At 42.9% G+C, this 23,283-nt stretch overlaps 1 protein-coding gene across 2 annotated transcripts in view; it reads right to left on the bottom strand.

Annotated features, from left to right (window-relative positions):
• The window catches only part of LOC141633234 (uncharacterized), a 52,500-nt gene extending 31,228 nt beyond the window's left edge, over window positions 1–21,272 (bottom strand). For both annotated transcript variants that reach the window (XM_074445680.1, XM_074445681.1), the window contains exons 1-4: window positions 21,157–21,272; window positions 15,852–15,907; window positions 15,706–15,744; window positions 15,467–15,610 (exon numbers count right to left, since the gene is read on the bottom strand). In XM_074445680.1, the coding sequence (XP_074301781.1) occupies window positions 15,467–15,610; window positions 15,706–15,743 (182 nt within the window). In that variant the 5' untranslated portion in view covers window position 15,744; window positions 15,852–15,907; window positions 21,157–21,272. The remainder of the gene's footprint in view (window positions 1–15,466; window positions 15,611–15,705; window positions 15,745–15,851; window positions 15,908–21,156) is intronic.
• Window positions 21,273–23,283: the final 2,011 nt, after the last annotated feature.

The following is a 23,283-nucleotide window of genomic DNA, read 5'->3' as shown; positions in this document are numbered from 1 at the left end:
GGGAGATCCGCCTCTACCCGAAGAGTTTTTCGCCCGGGAGGATGGGATGCGAGGCCATACGGCTATACCTAAATTTCATTCAGGGTGGCGTGGAACATATCTAGACTGCCTTGGCCTTTCCAGGACGGAGTCTGAGGGGATAGTTACTGGTGACGAAGTCAACCTTTTTGCTATCCATCGGAAATTTTGCATCTTGCGAAACAGTACTTTACTGCCAGCGTATTGCCGCAGGGCCTTTGGATTGATCATGCTTCACCTCTATGTCTCCGAAGGTAGAATGAACAAGACAACTTGTGTAGGACAAGCGAAGCTTTTGTCCATTGTGTCTCAGATGGAGACGGGACATAACCCTTCCTGGATTATTCTCGCTGAAACCCTCCGGGGTTTAGATGCTAAGAAAATGAACCCGGGTGCCGATTGGTCGGGATGCTCCCGTCTATTGCAGGTAACAAGATCTATTCTCCTGATTTCGTGTCCTTGATTGATTTTCCTTTTATCACAATTCTTGTGTTGTTACCACGTTTTTGTTGCATTCTGTCACGATTTTGTCACGATTTTGTTGCATTCTGCCACGATTTTGCTGTATTCTGCCACGATTTTGCTGTATTCTGCCACGATTCTTGCCACAATTCCGTTTTTTCCCTTCTTTTTCTTTTTTTCCTTTTTTTTTTTTTTTTTTTTTTTTTTTCACGTTTTTTTTTTTTTTTTTTTTTTTTTTTTTTTTTTCGTTTTTTTTTTTTTCGTCTTTTTTTTTTTCGTCTTTTTTTTTTTTCTTCTCTTTTTTTTTTCGTCTTTTTCATGCTTTTTTTTCTTTTTCTTTTTTTTCAGGTGTGGCTTTGCGAGAGATTTTGGCTCTTCGCCCCGCCGCGTGAGCCCAGCTCGTATCTCGCTCGTATGCTGACTATGCGTGCCAAGCGGTATGAAGACGAGCATCAAAATGACCTTGCCTATTGGCGAAACAAACCGACGAAGGGGAAGGTCGCCCTCTTTGTTTGGTTCATGCCTTGGCTTCGCCTCAAATCCTTTACTATCCTTAGGAAGATGACAAGATCGACGTTTGCAACCTCGGGCTTAGAGAGGTCTATTCACATTTACCCCGACCGCGTCCGTCCTGCGTCGGATGGGCCGTAGACAAATAATTCCCAAGTGTGAGGGCTGTTGCTGGGACGAGCAAGAGAGTGAATTCCTCTATATGTGATGATTGGCTCAAGAGGTGGCACCAAAGGCGTCTTTGGTACGTATCTGCGCGCCCTCAGACTACCTGGGTATCCCCGTCTTATACTAAATGGCTAAAAGAGAAGACCGAATCAGGTAAGGACTTGTGTCGGAAGGATGAGCTTGTCGACATCAAATATTATGACAAAAGCAGAAGCAGTCGCGACTTCTTTGTTAACGATCTTTCGTCTGCATCCGGACGAAGCTAATCGAGAAGACTCCTAAGACCGACTCACGGCGACGGTGTGTGGAAACGGTTGGGTTCAAAGGCACACTCGGGCTCAGCCTTAGAAGGGAGGCTTGGTCCTCGCTTGAGTGTAAAAGATAGGCTGGGCCCTCGGGAGGAAATGATGATCCCTCCTAAGAAGCGCGCTAGACAGAACACAACTACCCCTCCCCCATAGGAGCCTCGGTCACGTGACCCAAAAGGCAAAGGGAAAAAGAAGATGTAGGAGCCTTCGACTCTAGATATATTATTTAATACTACTACTTATTATTTGTTGCTAGTTGTTTTCTTTTTTTTCTTTTGAAAGATGTAATGGGCATCGCCCGATCTCTAATAAGACTTACTATCTATTAAAAATTCCAGTTTCTGCATAAAATTTCAATTTTATTCAAAAAAGGGTCGGTTGTACTCTTTTAAAGAGCTGCCTACGTATCTGTTATCAACAGAATCAAACCGAGCTCGTAGTTCCACCAAACAAACGCGCTACAATCATCGATTTATAACGCACAAAAGCAGCGAAGCAAAGTGCCGCGGCCTAGACTCGCTCACGAGCACTGCAATTCAAAAATTTATTTTACGACATTGAGAATGAGTTCTACGGATAGTATTTCTTCAGTTGATCCAAATTCGTCGGATTCGCAAAGTCATTTCCATCTAGATCTGTCAGTCTGACTGCGCCTCCCGATAATATTTTCTTTACCAGGTAAGGACCGGCCCAATTCGGCTTGAATTTTCCCCTCGGGTCGATTGGTAGTAAAGCGCGCATAGACTTTAGGACCAAATCCCCATCCTTTATTCCTCGAGGTTTCACCTTTTTGTTAAATGCCCTTTGTATCCTTTTCTGATAGAGTTGAACATGGTGTAACGCATTTAACCGTCGCTCGTCGAGCATGACCAAGGAATCATACCTGGCTTGCAGCCAGTCGGCTTCAGGGACCTGACTTTCTAACAGAATTCTTAAAGAAGGTACCTCTAATTCGATAGGCTGGAATGCTTCCATCCCATATGTCAGATAGAACGGAGTTGCTCCAGTGGCTGTGCGAATAGATGTCCTGTATCCCCATAGTGCGAACGGTATCTTCTCTGGCCATTCGCGATAATTGTCAGTCATTTTCCTGAGAATCACAGTGATTGTCTTGTTGGCGGCTTCCACTGCACCATTTGTTTGGGGTCGATACGGTGACGACTTGTGGTGTTTGATTTTATACTTTTCAAGTATTACTAGTTTCAAACTGAAGTGAGTGCCATGATCGCTAATGAGCTCATGCGGCACCCATATCTCGCAAATGATTTCATTCTCGAATGAACTTTGCTACCGCTTTGCTTGTAGAACCTTGTACGATTTCACTTCTACCCACTTCGTGAAGTAATCGATGGCGACCAACATAAAACAATGCCCATTGTTCCGGATGGGTTGACCTTTCCAATAATGTCGATTCCCCATGTTGAGAAAGGCCATGGTGATGTCAAAGTATATAATAGTGATGGCGGCACGTCTTTGTATGTTTGCGAAGATTTGGCAATTATGGCAATGTTTGACATATTGGCGATAATCTGTCTCCATCGTGGTCCAATAATACCCTAATCTCATGATTTTACGAACCAAAGATATGGGCATTCATGTGTGGGCCACACTCTCCGTCATGGACTTCTTCCATGACTCTTTTCGCAATTGGTGAGTCTATGCATCGCAGAAGGATATTTTGCGCGGTCTTCTTGTACAATTGTCCGTCGTTGGTTCTAACGAACTGAGCGGCTAGCATTCGAATAGCGCGCTTTCCGCGGTTATCCATGTCGGGTGGATACTCTCCTGATTCTTTAAATTTCAGAATAGCCTGATACCAAGGTTCGGCCTCGGTTTCTTCTGTGTCTCCGATTACATTAACATAAGCAGGTGATGATCTTCGTTCGACACATATCGGCATAGTATCCATATGATCGGTATGTTGATCGGAGCGGCTAGTTTTGATAGTGCATCGAACTGGTTTTCGTCTCGGGGAGGTGCACGTACTTGACCTCGGCGAACAACTTTTCTAGTTCTTCGATTTTTGCTTGGTACGGAGCCAAGCTATCACTTCGGGTTTTCCACGTCCCGGCCACTTGATTGATCACTAGTGACGAGTCCCCATGTACTACAAGCTTTTTGATGCCTAACTCGAGAGCACTGTGCAAACCGAGTAGGCATGCTTCATATTCAGCAGCGTTATTAGTGACGTTAAAGTCCAACTTGATCGAAATAGGAACATGTTCACCTTCCGGTGAAATGAGTAGAACTCCTATCCCGTATCCCCTATAGTTCGATGCTCCATCGAAATAGAGGTCCCACGTATCATTGTCTATGTGAACGATATCTTCGTCGGGAAATGACCATGTATCCACAACCTCAGTTTCTTCTATCGGATTATCCGCCAGGAAGTCTGCAACCGCCCTTCCCTTTATCACTTTTAGCGGTACATATTTTGTGTCGAACTCGGAAAGCATTAGAGTCCATCTCGACACCTGCTCGATTCGAATCGGTTTTTCAAACAAGTATTTGATTGGGTCCATCTTCGAGTGGATGCAGACACTATGACTGAGCATGTAGTGCCGTAACTTCTTTGTCGCCCATACTAAAGCCAAACATGTCTTTTCGAGCTGAGTATACTTGATTTCATACTCCAAGAACTTTTTACTAATGTAGTAAATTGCTCTTTCCTCTTTATCGACTATCTGTGCCAACATTGCCCCCATTGCGGTATCAGAATCGTAAGATACAACAAAAGTGGTAACCCAGCCGTTGGTGGGCTAAGCACGGGAGGGGAAGATAGTATTTCTTTGATCTTATCGAACGCCGCTTGACAGTGATCATCCCATACGACGTGTTCCCCAACCTTCAATTTCTTGAAAATTGGCTCGCATATCATCGTTAGCCTTGCCACGAACCGACTTATATATTGGATTCTTCCCAGGAAACCCCGAATTTCCTTCTCGGTTTTAGGGTGAGGCATTTCCATTATGGCCTTTATTTTCGATGGGTCCACCTCGATGCCACGGTGGCTAACGATGTGACCCAACAATTTGCCGGATGTGACTCCGAATGCGCATTTTTGTGGATTCAACCTCATGTTATACTTGCGCAATCGTTCGAAGAATTTGCGTAGTGTACCAAGGTGGCCATCACGCTCCTTTGACTTGACAATCATGTCGTCGACATAAACCTCGACCTCCTTGTGCATCAAATCATGTAGCAATGTTGTCGCGGTCCTCTGGTATGTGGCCCCTGCGTTTATCAACCCAAAAGGCATTCTTTGTGTAGCAAAAGAGGTTCCCCATTGCGTTCTGAACGCAGTCTTATGCATATCTTCTTTCGCCATCTTGATCTGATTATAACCGGCGTATCCATCCATAAAGGATAGTAACGCATGCTTTGCCGTGTTGTCAACCAGGATGTCGATGTGGGGTAATGGGAAATCGTCCTTCGGACTTGCCTTGTTTAAATCCCGGAAGTCAACACAAACCCGAACTTTACCATCTTTCTTGGCCTTTCGGAACGACGTTAGCCACCCGGTCCGAGTATTCGACACCTTGATGAACCCGACTTTGAGTTGCTTGTCGATTTCTTCTTTGACCTTCGAGAGACCAATGTATGCATTTTGCGTAGTTTTACGCTTGATCGGCTTATATCCCGGCTTGATTGGGATCCTGTGCTCTGCAATTTCCCTATCAATGCCTGGCATGTCTTTGTAGGACCATGCGAAAACATCTTTGAACTCATGCAACAAATCAATGAACCCCTGTCTTTCGGTGGGACTTAAAGTAGTTCCTATTTTAAGCTCCTGTGGCTCTAAGGTTGTACCTACATTGATGGTTTCGGTATCTTCGATGATCGAAGTTTTCTGTTCGTACTCTTCCAACCCTTTTATCAACTGTAGAGGTGGTTCCATTTCTTCTTCTTCTTCTTCGACCAACTGTTCATCCTCGACCTCAGTCTCAATGTCATTATTAAAACAATCATTTTCAAAGTTTGAATTGCAATGTAAGTAAGGCAAGTCGTAAGCAAACTGGTTCATATTATTATTGATTTGAAATTGCGCGAAATGCGCTAACATTTGAGCCAACTGATCAGAGCTCAGTGGCGAGATAGGGGTATTCGGGACAGGCCACGGAATACCACCATTAGGAAAAGGTGCATAGGAAGGGAAAGCTAGGGGAGGGGTATCTTCAACACCTGACTCCTTAGACTCAATCTTAGGACCTAACTCAGACTCAGACTCAGACTCCGACTCAGACTCAGAATCGGTAACATCATCCGGCTTGAACATCTCTCCTTCTCCCGTTGTCAACTTGAAAAGAAGTCCTTTGTTGCCAGTCCACTTGATTGTTTTCCGCCACCCCGTGTTGGTCCTAAGAGGATCCACATCGGTGATGAGGGTAGATGGGTCGAACCGCTCGCTTCTCAGGATCATGCTTACCAAATCTTCATTTGGTATTGGTGATTTCTTCTCTTCACCGAAAAGGAGACCCATGGCTTTCTCGTCATTCATTGGATCCGGTTTAGTTTCTACTGGCATCACGGTCAGAATGTCTTCGGGGATGTAGTAGCAATCTTGGAATACTTCAATTCCTGGGACCATAAGGTTCTTTTTTGGGTCAAAGATAGGTTCGGGGAAGTCCATGCAAGGGAGTTCTTCCCCAGCTTTCACGAAGTGACCATTTAGAGTTAGGTGATACGGTCCCATTTTAATATCTCGATCTTCGATCGTTCTTCCCCTCTTTTCCCGTAGATCTTTCTCAGTGGGCTCATATCCAAGCCCGAAAGTTACTCCTTTGGCTACGGGTGGTTTCAACTTGAAAGCCTCCTCCTTTCTAGGATATAAAGAGAAACCGAAGTACTTCCCAGTTTTGAGAATCACCTCGCAGACATGACTTCCCGTATATAGATCCATATTTTCGGAGTTCAGCTCGATCATGTTGACAATCTCGAAACCACATGCGTCATTGGTAGCTTCGACCCTTACTTCGGAAGTAATGTCTCCTCCTGCTACCGTAATTGGCGTGGCGTCAATGGTGACGGTTTTGCCATTGAGTGGGACCTTGATTTTTCGATGCAGCGTTGATGTTACGGCCTTCGCAGCATGGATCCAGGGCCTTCCCAACAATAAGTTGAAGGATGAGCATATGTCAATCACTTGGCAACTTATTTTCTTTTCCACTTGCCCAGTCTGTACTACTAGATCAACAAGTCCACTCACTCGACGCACAGTGCCATCGAATGCCCGAACTGTCTGCGTAGTGGGGATGAAGTCATTCTTCTCCAAGCCCAGAATATGCGCCGTTTTCAGAGGGAGTACGTTGACAGCCGATCCGTCGTCAACCAAGGTCATAGGGATGTGTTTGTTGAGACACACGGTAGCAATATAGAGGGCCAGGTTATGTCGAGGCCCGAACGGTGGCAAATCTTCGTCGGAGAATGTCACAGCGTTGGTAATCTGAGGCCGATTCTGGGCGATGTGAGTGACCATGTCCGCAGGAGTAGTATTTGACGACACGGTCATGTTCATCAAAGCTTGTAACAAAGCTTGACGATGTTCGAAAGAGCTCGGGATAAGTTGCGGATAGATACGTCGGCCTTAGTCTTTTGGAGTTGCTTGATGAGGGAAGCCTCGGAGGTCGACCCTTCACCAAGAACTTCGACCACTACTGGCTCTTTGAGAGGCGTCTTGTTCGGGGTATCTTTAGCTTTCTCCACACGATACGGGCGTCCGGATCTAGTCAAATGGTTTGACTCTAGGGCGTCTTGCCTCACCTTTAAGATTTCTTCTTGGGTGTGAGGAATTGTCGCACCTTTGACGAGGTAAACATCATCCTCGTCATCAGCCCAAACACCATTGATTTCATTGCCGCTTCGGAGTATGTAAGGAGTACAATCGACAACAAAATCCCCGAATGTAATCTCGTTTCTCGAGCTTGGTAGGAATTCGGAGCAATCTACGAATATTCTTCCGACGAAAACCCCTTTTAGACGACATGGGCGAATCAAGTGAGAGTAATCGACACTATCTTCGGTAGAGACAAAGTTAGTGTGGTCGCCAAACGGATTGGTGACGTTGTTGGGCTTTATGGCCGGGATTGGGAGCGTTCCGTTCTCAATCATATCTTGAATTTCGTGCTTTAGTCTAAAGCACCTTTCAGTATCGTGTCCCTTCCCTTGATGAAAGGCACAGTAGGCATTCGGTTTGTACCATTTGCCTTGTTGTTCAGCAGGTGGATCCGGAGTTGGACCAATGGGCTTCAACTTTCCTTGGGCCATGAGCCTTTGGAGAGCATAGGCGTAAGTGCACCCGATATCGGTGAATACCCTCGGAGCTTGGCGCGGAGGCCTTTTTGACTGTCCATCTAAGAGATTGACAGTTTCAACAAAGTGAGCCGCTGCGGGCGCTTTTGCTTTAGATGACGAAGCCCCTTGGTATCCCTTTTGCTTCTCAGCTTCGGCAATTCGGACATCGTCCTCTACCTTTATCCCAATCCTTATCAATTCTTTGAAAGAACCAAAATTTTGGTATTTCAGAGCATTACGGTAAACAGGTCGTAAATTCTTCACGAACTTATCTACCATTTCAACTTCATCAGGCTTCTTAGCTGGTTTTACGCTTTCAGCGCGCCATCTTGCGAGGAATTCAGTAAAGCCCTCTTTCTCCTTTTGTGTCATAACCTCCAAAGTTCTTATGTTGGTTTGAATCTCAACATTGTCAGCATAGTGCTTACAGAACTCCACCGTAATATCTTCGAAAGTGGGGAAGTTCTTAAGGTCAAGATTGTAGAACCACGCCTTCGGGTGTTCTCCCAGAGATTGGGCGAAAATTTCAGAGAGCATATCAGCAGGTACTCCCTTCAGTGCTAAGTACCCTTTATAGGCCTTAACATGGTGGATGGATCTTGAGTGCCCTTGAACTTTGGGATGTCGGTGAGTACCATGTTCGTGGGCAACTTGTCTGAATCGGGGCATAGGCCCTAGCATTCTCATAGTGAATGTTCTTCCCCGGGGAGAGCTTCAAACGGTCCTCGATGAACTTGAACTGTTTCTCCGGATCGTCGGTGGTGGAGGGGAATCTTCACCCGGCTTGGATTCGATTGCATCCATTCGGGTCATCATGAGGTTCACGGCCTCGGTAAGCTTGTTAACAGCATCTTCCATTGCTTGACGTCGGGTTTTTGGCGGCCTTTCTACAAGAAAACCCGTACTGAGTCAATATTTAAAGTAAGAGCCCCTGCACACTTAAGGACACGACCCCAACTTGACTTAAACAAAGACTCGACTTGAGATTGATTAACCAGAGGTTCGACTCACGGTTGGATCTAGACCTTGGTTCATTTTAGACTCGACAAAACGACATGACTCAAACTGTCATAAATCGGTTATAAACCGGACTATGTGTGGCCAAACCCGTGATTGGACTAACATAGCCCATAGGTTCGGGTGAAACGCCCTAAATGGCCTAGCTTGGGCGTTTTTGTGGACTATCCTAGACCAAAAGGTCGACCAACATGACTCAAGGCCCAAGAGGTGAGCTTGGGTGACCCAACAAGGTCGTGTTCTAGACTCTTGGAATGAAAAAACGTCTAGCCTAACACGGCCAGGACCCGGACACGACTCGACGCATTTCATGCTTGGTTGAGGTTCGAGAAACATTTTGGATCGGATTTGGAAAAAACGAAGGATTGATTTGAAAATGAGATTTGAAATGGGCAGCATGCCGGCTATAAAAGCTCATTTTGGGCCGAAAATTCTAGTCCTATTTGGGCAGCATTCCGCGTTTTTAAAACCATGCTAGTTTGAAAGTAAGTTGTTCAAAAGTTCGGTTTTGAAAAGGACATGGGAATTTTCGAAAAAAGACTTGGGAAAACAAATTGCACATTGTCATTCTCATGTTATAAGGATGTATGCTCCTAGACATCTCTAAGTCTCGGCAAGTCTTCTACAAGAAGGTCTATGCCCTCCATCCTTTTGCGGTCTTATAGAGCAAGGTGTCTTAAGGTAAAGTACCTAGAAGATCGTCCCCACCATCAAGAACCACGCGAGGCGAAGTGGAAGCGAGCAATGTGCAGCTTCCTAGCATAGTGGGACGTCGCCCCCCACGCATCACGAAGAAACGCTGGGACGGCCCGGGCAAGTCCTTAAGGGTTTATGCATGAATCGTAGCACTATGAGTAATGTTTTACTTTCCAACACTTTCTTTTCAAGTTTCACCTCGGAGGAAAAGACCCTAGAAACACAGTGTAACTAGTCCTCTTTTCCCCATCGGAGTCGCCAAACTGTGGACAAGGCCCTCGGGAACTGCGTCCGCGGGATCCACACTAGGCATAATCGACTCGAGGTTCCTTCGAATCGAATTAAGACAAATTAGAGTCGCCACCAAGTTTTTTGGAAACTTGGAACCGTTCAAGTCAACTTTACACCTTTCATCGAAAAGCATAAAGCCAATCGACTACGAGTGATTAAAGATAAAGACTTGTACCCTATATCACTCGATTTGAATGACTCTCGTAATCCAATGGTATTTAGACGGATCCACAAACCATAGATCTTGAGTAAGGGGTGAGGGTACGTGTTGGGAAGCCCATAAGGACACCCAACCCCGCCCGTCAATAACGGCCTCTACTAAGTCAAGTGTCGGATTTCAAACAAGGTCATAGCTACTACGATGTATGATATGCAAACGTTGTTTTAACCCTATCATGTGACAACAATTTCTATGTCGTTTTAGATGCAACTAAACTAACTTTGTCAAAGTTGTAATTTAGCATGTGGGTTGATTGATCTAACAACATGTAAAGCAAACAAACAAGGCTTAGGGGGAATGGGGGAGCCGTTGGGATCTACCTATTACAAACCAGGCATTTCATGCCGACACAACAACAAATTAAAGATACAACTCGATCTAAATACAAATGCTACATACAAAACAATACACGACGACACACACGGCCGTTTGGCCTAGAAAACCGTGCACATGAGGGGTGGCCCACGGCTCACATGACCCACGGCCTTGGGTCACTCCTCGTAATGCGTGCTCGTGCTTAATCTCATCGAATTAGACATAGGGCTACGCACCAAAGCATGCATTAGCATAAACCGGGCCATGTTGCTTTAGACAACATGCGGTTTACTACGCTTCTACAAACATTGGGGAACAACCGTCTAACCAAACAAGACTAAGGTTTTTAGAAATCATTTGACTCGATAAAAGAAAACAAACTTGAAAGATTACAACTCGATAAACCAACTATGAATTACAAGCTACAAAACAAACAAAGAACGAATGACAATCAAGGAAAGAGAAACGAAATAAGAAAGACAAAACACACGGCCAACTCACGGCCCAAACCAACGGCCACCCTCACGGCCAAGACCAGGTCAACCTAGTTCCTAAGTTAAGTTCATTGGTTAGATCGAATGTTTGCGAAAAGGGATAGGAAACAAGTTAGAAAACGAGTTAGAAACAAAGTTGATTGATTGTCGCGCAAAGTGTGTTTCACACGGCCTAAAGGGTCCAATTAGGTCAGATATCATAAGATTAACGCTTACTCGTCGAGTGTTAATAGGAAGGTGCTAATCACGCACTCCTATGCTAGCGAGAAATCAAGTGATAAGAAAGATGCGTTCAATTATTTACAGAATCGTCGATTGATTTTATAACTTACGTCGAAGCCACCTATCGTGTCTAATTAGGTTATTAAATTAAATTAATGTTATCTAAATATGTCATAGGTTAACAATCAGAGGTTAAACTAACATACAACGGGTCCTAGGGTATGTCGAATTGGCCGAAACAATAAGGGGGTCGAAAGCGACGAAAGTTAGACAACTCGTTTTATTTATGCCCTACCTTGAACACGAGGATATGTAAATGAGACGGGGGTGTACGACCGACAGAATTAGCGGTTTCTTTTCCCATCTCAAGTCAACGCGGGTGTTCATGGTGGTACTTTAACTCATACTCGGACTAACTAGTTTCATAGTTAATTTAAAACAATCGATAAACAAAACGAAAACAAACAAAAAAACAAACTATAAAAAGAGCATAAGAAAACGAAATAAAAAAGAGGAAAGAGAAGGGGATTTGATGCACCCTCAACCTACATGTATCGTTGACACCGTCTTGGGTCGTAATCGATGGTAGATTTTATCTCGAGAGGCCGTCGTCGACGAAGAATAAAGCAAACACGCGTTTTGGAAACTTTCTGGACAGCGATTTTCAAACAGTGATATCTCCCTCGTTTCATGACGAAAATTCGATTTAAAAGATGTTTTGGAAACTAGAAAGAGAGGAGAACAAGGATCTTAAAGCAACCCCTGCTCGTTTTGGGTTATTTGGCACGAAAAACGAGCACAAACAGAACTGGACAGACAAGAAGAAACCGCGAAAACAGAGTGTTATTTCACTCTGTTTTTCGAGGGATTTCGTGTACTCTCAAGGGCAATTTGGCTCGTAATTCTTTGTCTAATGTGTAGATGGATGTTATGTGTTTAATTAGGAACAAGAAACTCGAGTTTTTATGGAGGTTTGATGGAGGAACGAATGGGTTTTCGAAGAGGACACACAAACAGTTCAGTTTGTGTGTCGGTTTTGTTTAGGGTTTTTGAAGGATGTTTAGGGTTTGTTTCTGAGGTTTAAAGCTTGTGGGTGATGGTTGGATGTATGTAGGACTTAGAGGAATGAATGTATGGTGAAGGGGTGGTATTTATAAGGAGTTAAAATAGGTTAAAAGGGAGGAAGGAGCAATCGGGCTTGCTCACGGATGGCTCTTTGTCCGGTAGTTTTTGTGAGGGTTTGAGGGGGGTTTTCTTGGTGATTAAGCTAGGATAATATGGGTAGGATACTAGGGTATGGGTTAGGGTTAGGGTTAATGGGTACGGGTCTTGGTAGTGTTTGGAGCGGGTTTGGGCTCGCGAATTGGCTGCCAAAACAGGGGGGGCTGCATTGGTTGCGGGCTGCTTGTGAGGGGTTTGGGACGAGAATTTGGGCCGTGGTATGGGGGGTTCGAACAAGGGTGAATGGGTATTGGTCTAGGTTGGTTAATGTACTCGAGATTCGTGCCAATTCGCAAAGAAAACGGGCTCAAAAACCGAGCTAAAATCGAGCTCAAAAACAAGTGTTCAAAACGAGTTCTTCGCTTTTAAAATCGATTTTTCAAACCAAATAACCCATTAAAATAAATGACTTTTCAAATCAAATATACTCATAAAATGATTTTTCAAATCAAATATTTATTTTATTTTCAATAAAATAAACTTGGGAAAATAAAATTCAAAATAAAATAAATTAAATTGAAATCACTTTAAAAGGCTTTAATTTAAATATCATTTAAATTAATAAAATGAACTCACTAAAAAAACATTAATTTAAATATCATTTAAATTAATAAAATACTTCATCGACGACACCCATTCTACATCGTAAAACGAGCTCCAAATAATGACAATGACAACTAAAGAATACATGTGTCCTATCATCATCGGGTGTTTGTCGGGTTCTCTATAAATTCCAATATCGACGGATACGGGTATCTACACCCTCCTTAGGGATAACCATTTTATATTCCTTGCCGAAGGAGTAATGATCCTCGAAAAGATCAGAACCGGAGCAACTGGCGAACTTGTTTGTCCAAGCACGATCAGGACTGATCTTACAGGCGTCGCCGTGATCCAAGAGATGCGGCCTCTCCTCATCGGAATGAGTCCTTTCCACATCATCATCATCATCGTCGTCAGCATCATCACCATCATCATCCGAGAAATCCTCCAAATACTGATCGTCAACCTCAGGAGAAGGAGACCTAGGGCCCCCGGACCTTATCGGGATGGCGGCCAGTGCCTCCTCTTCATCAAGACGCGACGGGGAGCCCCCCGGCGCAGGATTACTAAGTCCAGCATCAGCAGAAGACATGACAACGAATATTTAACAAGAAAAAAGATTGAAGAATTTGTTTGATTACCTTGGAAGGAAATGTTACACCGAGTAACACTTCGAGAAATTAGAAAGAGAAAGGAACTCTGCGAAAGAAAAACTAAACGAGAGGAAATTTTTTGAGAAAATGAAATTTGGAAGGCAAAAATGAGGGGGTAACTGCCCTATTTATAGAGCAAAGCCCACTCAATCCGACCAATCAGAGCAAAGCCCACGAGGCGTCAACCAATCAACGCCGAGCCACGTGTCAAGCATGCAGCCATGGAATGTTAATCGACAAAACGATTTACAAAACTTCTTCAACACGCTCCTTGTGAGAATGCCAATCGACGTATCTTCTTCAACACGATCCTTGGTATCTACTTGCCAAACGGCCCACTGTTCAACCGAGCTTGGCAAAGACCGGTGACTGGGGCAATCAAAAGCACACGGCACTCACAACCTCGGCCTCGGCCAGCGCCATTTTCTTTTACACATTTGATGCCCTTTACACATCCATGTGGAGGGGGATACTGATGACGGCCTGAGCGAGAACCAAGCCGAGGAAGAAGAAGCGGGAAGAAATTTCAACTTGCGCGAGAATACGCTCAACACTCATCGAAGATCCATACCACGGCATAGACTACGCTGGGGGCAAATTGATGGGGCATATTTCGCACCCGACCGAGTCAACATATTGAGCAAGGTCAAAGATATCCTGACAAGTCAACACCTTGGATGACCCTAACACGCATGCACTGTCGGCTGTCATTACTGGGTCTCGGCTAGGCAACTAGCCGGCCGGGAGGCTTATCCGCGTACTCATATCCAAGACCCCTCGGCATGGAATCAACCAGGTCCGCCGGCCTGCCATGGGTCCCTCGGCCGAGGGTAGAACAGTCTTTCCACCTGCTCTGCCACTTGGCCACTACGTGACAAAAGGTGAAAGTTTATAAATACTCCTCAACCCTCATTGAGGAAAGGATCCGCAAATAATCAGTTAAACACACTAATCTGGTATAAACTCCCTTATCTCTCTACAATATTCCTGGTGCCAAGTAACACACAACTTAATCCCTTTAAGTTTACTGACTTGAGCGTCGGAGTGAGTTCGCTCGGTGCCAAGCTGAGCCCTCAGTTTGTTCATTATTTCAGAAGAGGCCGAAAGGAAGAGTCAAGTAAAGCCATCATTCTACAAACTTACGCGGTAACAAATTTGCTCCGTAATCACACACGGAACAGAAACCTTTTATTAGATCCCTCCCTCGAGAATACAAGTAGAGCCTTCTGATTGTCAACTTACAAAACAAATTGAGATATTTGACGTCAGTCTTCAATAATGATTGACGCAGTCACTCTGAAGTTCAAGACTACTTGCTTTATCAATTACAAATCCCCAACTGACCAAAATACTCGATGCAGAATTGATGACAAAATGGAAACACGTACTCCATCTCTGCTATATGTACTGTTCACAAAATTGCATTGCAAAGTTATCATAGTTATATACTTATATTCATAAGATGGATATGGGGTGTATATGTATATCTTAAAAGTACAGGTACTAAATGATTCGCCCCTCGTCCTAACATGTTTTTCAAATATTCCTTTTTGGACCATCCCAAGTACCCTTATTAATTCTACCACAAACTACATGTGAAACATGGGTTCCACCATTTCACTTCAAGGATCAAAGCAGTTGCACCACTTGTCCCTCACCCAAACCTCTCCTTGACGGTTGCCATAGCCAATAATGACTACCATCTGCGGTTTGTTTCGTTGAGAAGAGGAAGAGGATTGGAGGGGGAAGAGACAATAGGATTGGGCATTAAATAAAGATTAGGCCAAGGGAAAAAAAAGGTAGCAAAGGTAAGCGTATTGGGAATGTGTGGCAAACGTGAGAGGCGGCTGTGGAGGTAAGGACTAGGGAGTGAGGGAGGATGGTGGTTGAGAGGGATGAAAGTGCAAAAAAAGATTCAGGTTTTAACACCTCCAAACCCCACCTCTTTTCTCTTTCCTACTACAGACTTACGGAGTAGCTTGGTCCTTCCAAAAGAATGTACTCTAGAAGGAAAAGCGAGAAAACCAAGTCACTAACCTCCTTAATCTCTTGCCACATATCCTCAGCAGTAATACCTTCCGCATCACCAGAGATGACAAAAAATGGGCACTCTGACACACGGGCGCCCTCTTTGTTCTCAGCTGCAATACAAAAGACACCGGGGGGAATCCATTTGCAGTCCTGCATGTCAATAAAAATTTGAAAAAGGCGAAACTAGAGCAAACTATTGCTTTACAGTGTGAAAAAGGAACATCTGCGTAAACAAGTTCACTCACTTGTGATTTAGAAGCACACCATGCATGCCATCCTTCATCCTGATATTATATTTGACCTTGTATGTCAGTATACATGTTGGCAGTGTCAATGGAATACACAAGAAACATTGAAGAATTAAAAATTGAAGAGCTTGATGTGCTCTTACGTGATCTTTGAGTTATAATGACTCCCGCTACATCCTGAAGCTCCGCCCACTGAATTCTAAAATAGATCATAAAGCTCACTTAAAAATTGTTATTTTTAGGGTTTTTTGATAACTGCTACCGGGTATAATTCAGATTTTACCAACTGCTACCAAAGTAAAATTTCTTTACAAACTGCTACCAATGTTGTTGGTTTGGTTTAAAACTAACTACCAAATGACCACGAACCTTCTATTTGCGCATGGGAAGACAATAATACCCCTATTTTTGATAGAATATTAGTAAATTAATGTAAATTATTTACGTAATATTAGTGTGATTAGTTGCTATACCTTGTATTTATCTTATTAGCATAATTATAGCCTTCTAGTTATTTAGTTCCTAAATTAGAGGATACTAATTTGTATATTTATACGTAACTCATGAATCAATAAGGATCATCCATTATCTTCCTTTATGGTATCAAGACTAGGTTACGATTCTTAAATCGCTTCCGCTTCCTAAACCTAATCGTCTTCTTCATCTTCTCTTCTCCGACCTCTCGTCAAAACATCACGATGGTGAATGACACCGTAGCAAAGCCGGCCTTCCACCCTGCTCTTCTTTGTCGTCAACTCCATCCGGAACCACATTACCGTCATCTTGGGTATGGACAACGATCAATACCCGTTGTGGGTTGCTCTCTTCACAAATCACGCGAAGTCTAATCGCGTTCTCCATCACATCATCCCGTCTAAGACCGGCCTTCCAAAACCGCCTGTCACTGATGATGAGAAGGAATTGTGGGAAACCCTAGACGCTACGGTTCTACAGTGGATTTATTCCACCGTCACAACCGAGATCTTGGAAATGATCGTCGAGGCTGACACCACCGCAATGAAAACGTGGGATCGCCTTGCCGCTCTTTTTCAAGACAATCGTAATTCTCGAGCTGTGACTTTTCGCACATCAATATGAGCGATTTTCCGAATGCCTCTGCCTATTGCCAAAAGTTAAAATCTTTGGCCGATCAATTGAAGAACGTAGGTGCTCCGGTGACAAACAGCCGTCTCGTACTTCAATTGGTTTCGGGTTTAACTGAGGCCTATAGTAACGTTGGGTCAATTATTCGCCAACGAGATCCTCTTCCAGATTTTTTTCAAGCTCGCTCAATGCTCACGCTAGAGGAAGCAGGGCTTGCGAAACAATCTTCTACCTCCGCTCTCTATGCGACGGTGTCGAATGACAGTGATGGTGGTAATTCGTCGGGAAAGAGTGCTGCTTCCGGGAATGGAAAGGGTGGTCGACATGGTGGCGGGAAGAAGAAACACGGTGGTAACAAAGGAGGCAAGGGGTCGAAAAATCGATCGACTTCCCTGTTTCATCACTGTCGCTTCTCCCGTTGCGCCGTCTGCTCCGTTTTATGGCGGTTAGCGTGGCTTTCTTTGCACCGTGGGGGTATCCTCCTGTCCATATCCCACGGGACGATGGGGAAGGCACCATGATATCGTCCTCAGCCAGGAATTTTGGGATCCAGGCCGGGTGCTCAAGCATACACGGCAACGGGTGCAGCTCCAACTCAGACTGAAATCGAGTCCGCAATGTATACTTTGGGTCTTGCTCCTCCTGAGCCCTGGGTTATGGACACGGGTGCCACCTCGCACATGACTTCAAACCAAGGTAATCTCACGTCTTTTGTTAATTCGAGCTTTCCTAATGGTATAATCGTTGGCAATGGTCATTCTATTCCGATTAAAGGTTATGGACATGCTACCCTACCCAAACCACATCCACCCTTAATCCTTAAAAATGTTCTGTATGCACCAAATATAGTCAAAAACTTAGTGTCCGTTAGAAAGTTTACAACTGATAACAAAGTCACTGTCGAATTTGACCCGTTTGGATTTTGTGTGAAGGACCTACGGACGGGGAGTCGTCTCATGAGATGTGATAGTCGGAGCGATTTATACCACATTTCAGCCGCACCACAATCTGTTTTTGCTGCTTTCCAATCCTCCTCGTGGCATGCCCGACTCGGTCATCCCGGGGATCCTGTTATGTCGTTTCTTAAGAAAAATAAGTTGATTGATTGTAAGTTGAATTCTAGCAACTATATTTGTCAATCTTGTTCTCTTGGAAAACATGTTCGTTTGCCTTTTGCTAATTCTACTACTCGTACTTTTATGCCATTTGATATTATTCATTGCGATCTTTGGACGTCTCCCGTTCTTAGTTCATCGGGTCATAAATATTACTTGTTAATTCTGGATGATTTTAGTAATTATTTATGATCTTTTCCAATAGCCAAAAAGAGCCAAGTTAGTTCCATATTATTACAATTTCACTCCTATATTCAAACACAATTTGAGCGTAAAATAAAAACCTTACAATGCGATAATGGTACGGAATTTATTAATGGCTTATTTAGTGACTTTTGTGCAAATCAGGGTCTATGTTTTCGTCTATCCTGTCCACATACATCATCACAAAACGGTAAAGCCGAGCGTAAAATTCGTTCTATTAATAACATGGTTCGTACTCTTTTATTTCACGCATCAGTACCCGTCTCATATTGGCATCACGCATTAGAAATGGCAACCTACCTTATGAACATTTTACCAAGCAAACCAGTCTCTTTCGAAACCCCTGTCACGATCCTCTTTAATCGAGTCCCCCTTTATAGTCACCTCCGTGTCTTCGGTTGCTTATGCTATCCCCTAGTTCCATCTACTACGATACATAAATTGCAACCTCGCTCCACTCCTTGTGTCTTCCTAGGCTACCCTAAAAATCATAGAGGTTATAAATGTTTTGATCCATCTTCTAATAAAATTTTTATTAGTCGACATGTTATCTTTGACGAGTCAATTTTCCCGTTCTCTAAATCGTCTCGCCCCATTGTGACCGACTATGATTTTTTATGTGATGAGGTCTCTCCGTATGTCCTACGCCATTTGACCTCTACCCACTCGCCAAATCAACCAACCCTCCCCACATTGCAGACTCTTTGGACCCATTGATACAGCCACCCATGACGGCCCCGCCTCCCCGTGTCACCCGCCTCGCCTTTGTGTCACCCAACCAGCCCGTCCCTTCTCCTGTTATCAATGTCCCTGTACCAACGCAGACCTCCCCGACCTCTAAACCCACTACCCGTGGTGACCGAGGCATTGTCAAGCCCAACCCAAACTTCAATAGGCCTGATGAGGTTTATAACCTTCACACAGCACGGTTTCCCCAATTCCCCGAAATCCCGTGTCCGCTATTCATGACCCTAATTGGAAGTTGGCTATGGACGACGAGTATAATGCTCTCATTGACAATAAGACGTGGGACTTGGTTCCGCGCCCTCCCAATGTTAATATTATCCGCTCCATGTGGATTTTTAGACATAAATTTCATTCTGACGGTTCTTTTGAAAGGTATAAAGCACGACTTGTAGGTGATGGAAAAACGCAGCAAATTGGAATCGATTGTGGTGAGACTTTTAGTCCAGTGGTAAAACCCGCTACTATTAGGACCGTGCTAAGTCTTGCTTTATCAAATTGCTGGCCTATTAACCAACTCGACGTGAAGAATGCATTTCTACATGGTACTTTGAATGAAACGGTGTTTATGTATCAACCATTGGGCTATCGTGATAAGCAACGGCCTGATCATGTTTGTTTACTTCGCAATTCACTATACGGTTTGAAGCAAGCCCCGCGGGCTTGGTACAAGCGTTTTGCCAACTATATTGCTCAATTCGGTTTCATACATAGCAAAGTGGACCATTCACTCTTTATTCTTCGACAAGGTACGGATTTGGCCTACTTATTATTATATGTCGACGACATAATTCTTACTTGTTCCACCGAGTCTCTCCGTGCTACCATTATGAGTAAGCTTGCGTCGGAATTTGCCATGAAGGACCTTGGTCCGTTGAGTTTTTTCCTTGGCATTGCTGTTACACGTGACAAAACAGTATGCACCTTTCGCAAGCCAAGTACATTTGAATCGATTATTAATCGAGCTGGCATGTCGACTTGCAAACCTGCTGCCACCCCGGTTGATACGAAGCCCAAGCTAGGTGCCTCGTCCTCTACCACTCCGTTCTCAGACCCAACCCAATATAGGAGTCTTGCCGGAGCCCTTCAATATCTCACTTTTACGAGACCGGATATCTCTTATGCCGTTCAACAGGTATGCTTGTTCATGCACAATCCCATGGAGTGTCATATGGCAGCCTTGAAACGGATTATTCGCTATCTACAAGGCAGTCTTGCTCGTGGTTTATGGATTCGTCCGTCACCTCCTAAGCGACTAACGGCCTACACGGACGCGGATTGGGGAGGATGTCCGGATACGAGAAGGTCCACATCCGGGTATTGTGTGTATCTAGGAGACAATTTGATCTCATGGGCATCGAAAAGGCAGCCAACTCTATCTCGTTCAAGCGCCGAATCCGAGTATCGTGGGGTTGCGAATGTTGTTGCCGAGTCGTGTTGGCTCCGTAATCTTTTGGTCGAGCTCCATGTTCCAATGACCAAAGCCACTCTCGTTTATTGTGACAACGTGAGTGCTATTTATCTCTCCGGAAACCCGGTCCAACATCAACGAACAAAACATATTGAGATGGACATTCACTTTGTGCGCGAAAAGGTGGAAAAAGGTGAAGTCCGAGTGCATCATATATCGTCTCGCTATCAAATTGCCGACATCTTTACCAAGGGTCTTCCTTTGGTCCTTTTTGATGATTTTCGAGACAGTCTAAATGTTCGTGCTCCTCCCGTTTCGACTGCGGGGGTGTGATAGAATATTAGTAAATTAATGTAAATTATTTACGTAATATTAGTGTGATTAGTTGCTATACCTTGTATTTATCTTATTAGCATAATTATAGCCTTCTAGTTATTTAGTTCCTAAATTAGAGGATACTAATTTGTATATTTATACGTAACTCATGAATCAATAAGGATCATCCCTTATCTTCCTTTAATTTTACACTCCCCTCACTCATATCATCCATTTACCCAAACACATTCCTCTTTAACCTTATCTTTTAACTTCCCTCATCATTAACCTAACCTAAATTTACTTCTCAATTAAATTGGGGATTATGAAAATCATCTCAATCCTTTAAACTTCTTCCCCAAATTGAATCCCAGAATAGGGTTTACATCTAATATATATCCCTAATTGTTTTTAATTTCATTGCTTGTTGGATTCACCATTGCCCCCCATTCACATTGTTACAAACCAAGAAAATGAAAAATGAAGAACCTAATTTGACTAATTACAATGGTTATATCAAATAGAGGAAGAAAAAAGAAGAGAGAGAATAATTACCTGAACTTGAAAAAAAAGTTGAAACAAGAAATGGAAATCAGATTAATGGAATGGAGAGAGAGAGATATTGAGAATTAAAATTGGTGAAATTGAAAACTAATTGAGGTGTTGATGAATGAATGAATTAGAAACATATAAGGAAGGGGTTAAGGGCATTAAACGAAGAAAAAATACAACTTATAGGTGACAATTTGAAATGAATGGCTGAGATCTTCACTCGTTGCTTTCAAACCTGATGTGGTAGTTATTTTAAACCGAACCAACAATATTGGTAGCAGTTTTTAAAGAAATTTTACTTTGATAACAGTTAGTAAAATCTGAATTATACGTGATAGCAGTTACCATAAAACCCCTATTTTTAAGATAAGTTACCAAACGATTGCTATGAGTCTATGACAAAATAGAGTCAGCAAAGATAAAAGTAGAAGCGATGGATGGCTAACATACCGCCCATGTGAAAAGAAGGGTCACTTCAGCAGCTGTATTGCCAGAGTTTGACAGCTGAAAGCAAATAACAAAGCTACTCCCTCCGTATCACACCAAAGGTAACGTAGGGAAAATTGGAGTATTTAAGAAAAAGTGGAAAAAGTAAGGGTAAAGAGGGAAAAAATAGGTGGGGTATGTAATTGTGGGTTTAATTGTGGGTTGGTAGGTGGGGTATGTAATGACATTTTGTGTAAATATTAAATGGGTATAAGGATAACTTGGTAATGTTGTGGGCCAAATAAGGAATGTTACCTTTGGTGTGGTACGCCCGTTTATAGAAAGTGTTACCTTTGGTCTGGTACGGAGGGAGTACTAAATATGAAAGCTTCCAGGTAGACTGGCAATGCAAAAATAAATCTAAGTCACAGGGACCTCGAATCTTACTGTGTACGTAAATACTGATACAGGGAAGCTACTTTCTTAGCTACTTTCTTTATAGTTGTGAGGAATAACACAAATTCTCATTGAAGACATGACATATCCGTCACAAGTTGAAGACGGATATCATTTTACCTCACAATGTACCCACTTTTTCTCTCTCTGCAACACTATTTATGTGGTCCCCTTTCTCCACTAACCCATTTTGTTACCATTTTATCTCATAAAATATCCGTCACAAATGATAACCCGTCACAAGGAAGATCAATTGGAGGAATAATAGGTGAAATCTGACGACAAACTATCCCAAGTGATGGGTCAGGTTCACCTGAAGTTTTAAAAAGGAAAAAAACAAGTCAAGGCGTAATCGTGCGGACAAAAATACAAAGTATGAAAATTTCACCACATTTTAACTTCCAATCCCTGAAGCAGTAGTTTCCCTATTTGAGCCCAGAAGAACAATGTTATCTCCATGTTGAGACATAACTACTATTAATCATCAACTGCACTTCAGATCTAAATCATTTCCTAATAGACACAAAGGAACAAAAATTAGAAACAAGGTAATGCATGCATACTTAGCCATCTCGGAATTTGGCGGGCATAGCACTGAAGAGTATTTTTCACCATTCGAGTGTGAGACAAATCTTATCTATATTAATACAAAAGACAATACTCAATCCCGGTAGCGCACGCGTCATTAACGGTTTTTTTTTTTTTTGGAAATTCATGTTATGGTGGGACCCGTGAATGTGCAACGTATTTATTTCTTCAGATTTCCGTCTTTTCAAACCTGCGATAAATTCCGTCTTATACAAATTCTATGAAAAAATATTATGAAAAAATTCTATGAATTAATATTATGAAATAATTTTATACATTCCGTGTAAATAAAATAAATAACATATACGCAGATTGAATTACAAATGCGAGTAAATGAAATTGAATTACATAATTTTTAAAACAAAATTACATAATAATAAAATTACATAATTTCAAGAAGGAATTGCATTTATATACGGGATCGAACATAAAACGCAAATGAATTACATACATAATTTTTTAAAACTACATGGTACAATAATTTTTGTTAAAAAAATAAATCTTAACGGAGTATTTACTTGGAGTATAAAATATTCATGTATTTTGGTTAATATTATTGTACCATGCGACAACAACATCCCAACATAATTTTTTAAAAGTACATGGTACAAAATTTTTTGTTTAAAAAAAATCAATTATGACGGAGTATTTACTTGGAAT

The sequence above is a fragment of the Silene latifolia genome, chromosome Y (assembly GCF_048544455.1).
Source record: "Silene latifolia isolate original U9 population chromosome Y, ASM4854445v1, whole genome shotgun sequence".
Taxonomy (NCBI): domain Eukaryota; kingdom Viridiplantae; phylum Streptophyta; class Magnoliopsida; order Caryophyllales; family Caryophyllaceae; genus Silene; species Silene latifolia.
The sequence above is the reverse complement of the archived record's forward strand: the minus strand, read 5'-3'. Positions and strand labels throughout refer to the sequence as shown.